Genomic DNA, 2500 nt, shown 5'->3' with positions numbered 1-2500 from the left:
CTTCCTCTTCACTAGTAACGGTTGGCTCTTCTGAAACCTGTTCCTCGCTCTCTGCAGCAGCTTCCTCGGATACTTCATCATCATTTTCCTCATCTTCATTCTGAGAATAAAAGAAAAATTGTTATTAGCACCATGACCCCACCCTACAAGTTCAATTCCCAGGATCTCACTATTATCAGGACCGTTTGTAAGGGTAAAAAATCATACCTCGCCGCTAGTTGCTTTCTCCTCATCATCTTCATCATCATCCTGATCATCTTCGTTATTCTCCTCAACGTTATTCTCGGTAGAATCAATTGTATCTTCAGTTTCTTCACTGGCCGTTGCTTCATCCTCATTTTCATCATTTTCATTACTGGTAGTTGGTGTTTCTTCATTCTCATTGCTAGCAACTTCAGGTACCGAATCTGAGTCCTTTACATTCTCTTCGGATTGTTCTGTATTCTCCTCGCTTTCGCGAATATCTAATTGCTCACGATCATCGTAGCTGCCACTAGCAGCTTTTGCCTCCTCATCATCATTGTCATCATCCGAGTCTTCTACCTGGTTATTTTCATCGTTGTCATCATTATCATCACTATCATCATCATCCACATTTTCTACTTGTTCTTGAGCATCTTCCTTACTGTCTACTACATCTTCGACATCATTGTCTTCATTCTCATCGGAAACATATTCGACACTTGGAGTGTTTGAAGCATCCTAGCAATTATGTTGAAGTAGCACAGTTATTCAAATGATCATAGATGATTGAAAAGCCGAAAAGGACGACTGAACATAATGAAAGAAACTGCAACAGTACGGCACAAGAAGCAAACGAGGTATGGTTTTTGCTAATATACGTTGGGACATAAAGCTATCATGATCGATATAAATAGGTGATACCTTTCAAAGGCCTTTAGATAATAAGATCCGATAGGAATGTGGCTGAATGGCATAATTGAATTGGAGGACAAGAACACACATACCTGATCATCTTCGCCTTCTTCCGCTGCCTCTTCGACGCTGCTAGGCTGCTCCTGGCTGTCGATTTCTTCTTGCTCGGTTGATTCGGTAGCCTCATCAACGGCGTTTTCCTGGTTCTCGTCATCATCATCATCGTTATCATCATCCTCAGCGTCATTCTCATCGTCTTCGTCCTCGCCCGCGCTGTCCTCCAACACCTGATTTGCCGATTTTTCGGAAGCTTCTGCAGGTTCCTCGGTTTCATCGTTTTCCTCGGAAGCTTCTACCTCAATTTCTTCCGATGCAGCGCCCTCCGCATCGGCGTTTTCCTCTTCGGATAATGGAGCTTCCTCCTCAGAGACAGTTGTTGCCTCGGATGCTAAGTCATCCTCCTGCGGCTCGGAGTCCGCAGTGGCCTCGTCATCATCATCAGCAAACAGCTGTTCCTGCACCTCTTCCGAGGGAGTAATTGCATCCGATGCATCGTCCGTAGCAGTGTCCGTTTCTTCGGTACTTAGCTCCTCGGCAGCCGTGTTGACCTCTTCCTCTTGACTTGTAACATCAATCGGATCCTCCTGGCTGACGTCTTCTACCGGTGCTTCAGCTATATGAGAAAGCTGCGTAAGTCGATTGTTTTACTCACTGGTTGCAACTAGTACCTGATTCAGTTTTGAGTTCCTGAATTGCCTTCTCGATATATGGTCTGCATTCATACTCGCTCGGTGTTTCTGCTTTCACTAGCAAACCTAAATATGAAAAAAGAACCCAAAATGTGGGAGACAGTATAAATAATTTATGAAGCCGCCAAGCGTATCTATATTTGGCCAGTACATTGGTGCTGCGCCAATTCGGGGCCGTTTACGCGAAGACATTGGCTCATAGAGATATCGATTGCACCCAAACCCTATCGATGACATCAATAGGTATCGATGCTCTTTCCAAAAATGATTTAGCGCGTGTCTGTTCCTTCAAAATGATTTTTTTACTAACTATCTAAATGATACGGTAAACTTCAAATTACATACACTACTCAAATGACCTTGACATGGACTCGAACGTGTGTAGTGACACTGAAAATGTATGTCAAGATCGAACAGTTGGTTGCTTACGTCAGCGGCTGACCAATCATGGCATCGCTACACGGTGGTTCTCTTAGATCGTATACGGTTGGAAAACTTCTCGTGATGGGGGCGCCTGGTTTTTTTTTAAATTTTGGCACGTTTTTTTTCTCGATGCGTTGATCTTGATGGCGTCTCACGGTAAAATTCAATCAATCAATCAACGGCTTGTATTTTGACAAAGCGTAAACCACACGGTTGTTAATGGTGGTTCACGGTTGCTAATGGTACGTGAATCCATCAGCTGTTTGAGATCTTTTCCACGATCTCTTTACCGATCAAAATCCATTTAGTTTATAGGGAACACGATGGATGTTGATTCATTATAAGCTTCTTTTTGATATAAAGTTCACCTCGGATAGGTTAATTTTAGAATAAAACGATTCAAGCATGGATTCGAATTCAAGTGTATTTGGCTGAGCGTATTAAAACGGAGA

General features: G+C 43.0%; 1 protein-coding gene across 3 annotated transcripts in view; it reads right to left on the bottom strand.

The window, feature by feature from the left end:
• LOC126572257 (sarcalumenin) overlaps positions 1-2500 on the bottom strand; it is a 7393-nt gene that overhangs the window by 3128 nt on the left and 1765 nt on the right. For 2 of the 3 annotated variants that reach the window (XM_050231428.1, XM_050231427.1), the window contains exons 3-6: positions 1605-1691; positions 969-1549; positions 208-702; positions 1-100 (exon numbers count right to left, since the gene is read on the bottom strand). The exon at positions 1-100 is cut by the window's left edge and continues 281 nt beyond it. In XM_050231428.1, the coding sequence (XP_050087385.1) occupies positions 1-100; positions 208-702; positions 969-1549; positions 1605-1691 (1263 nt within the window). The remainder of the gene's footprint in view (positions 101-207; positions 703-968; positions 1550-1604; positions 1692-2500) is intronic. The other variant, XM_050231429.1, reaches the window with a different exon arrangement.

Source organism: Anopheles aquasalis, chromosome 2 (assembly GCF_943734665.1).
Source record: "Anopheles aquasalis chromosome 2, idAnoAquaMG_Q_19, whole genome shotgun sequence".
Lineage (NCBI taxonomy): Eukaryota > Metazoa > Arthropoda > Insecta > Diptera > Culicidae > Anopheles > Anopheles aquasalis.
Note: the sequence above shows the minus strand (reverse complement) of the source record. Positions and strands in the feature narration are given on the sequence as shown.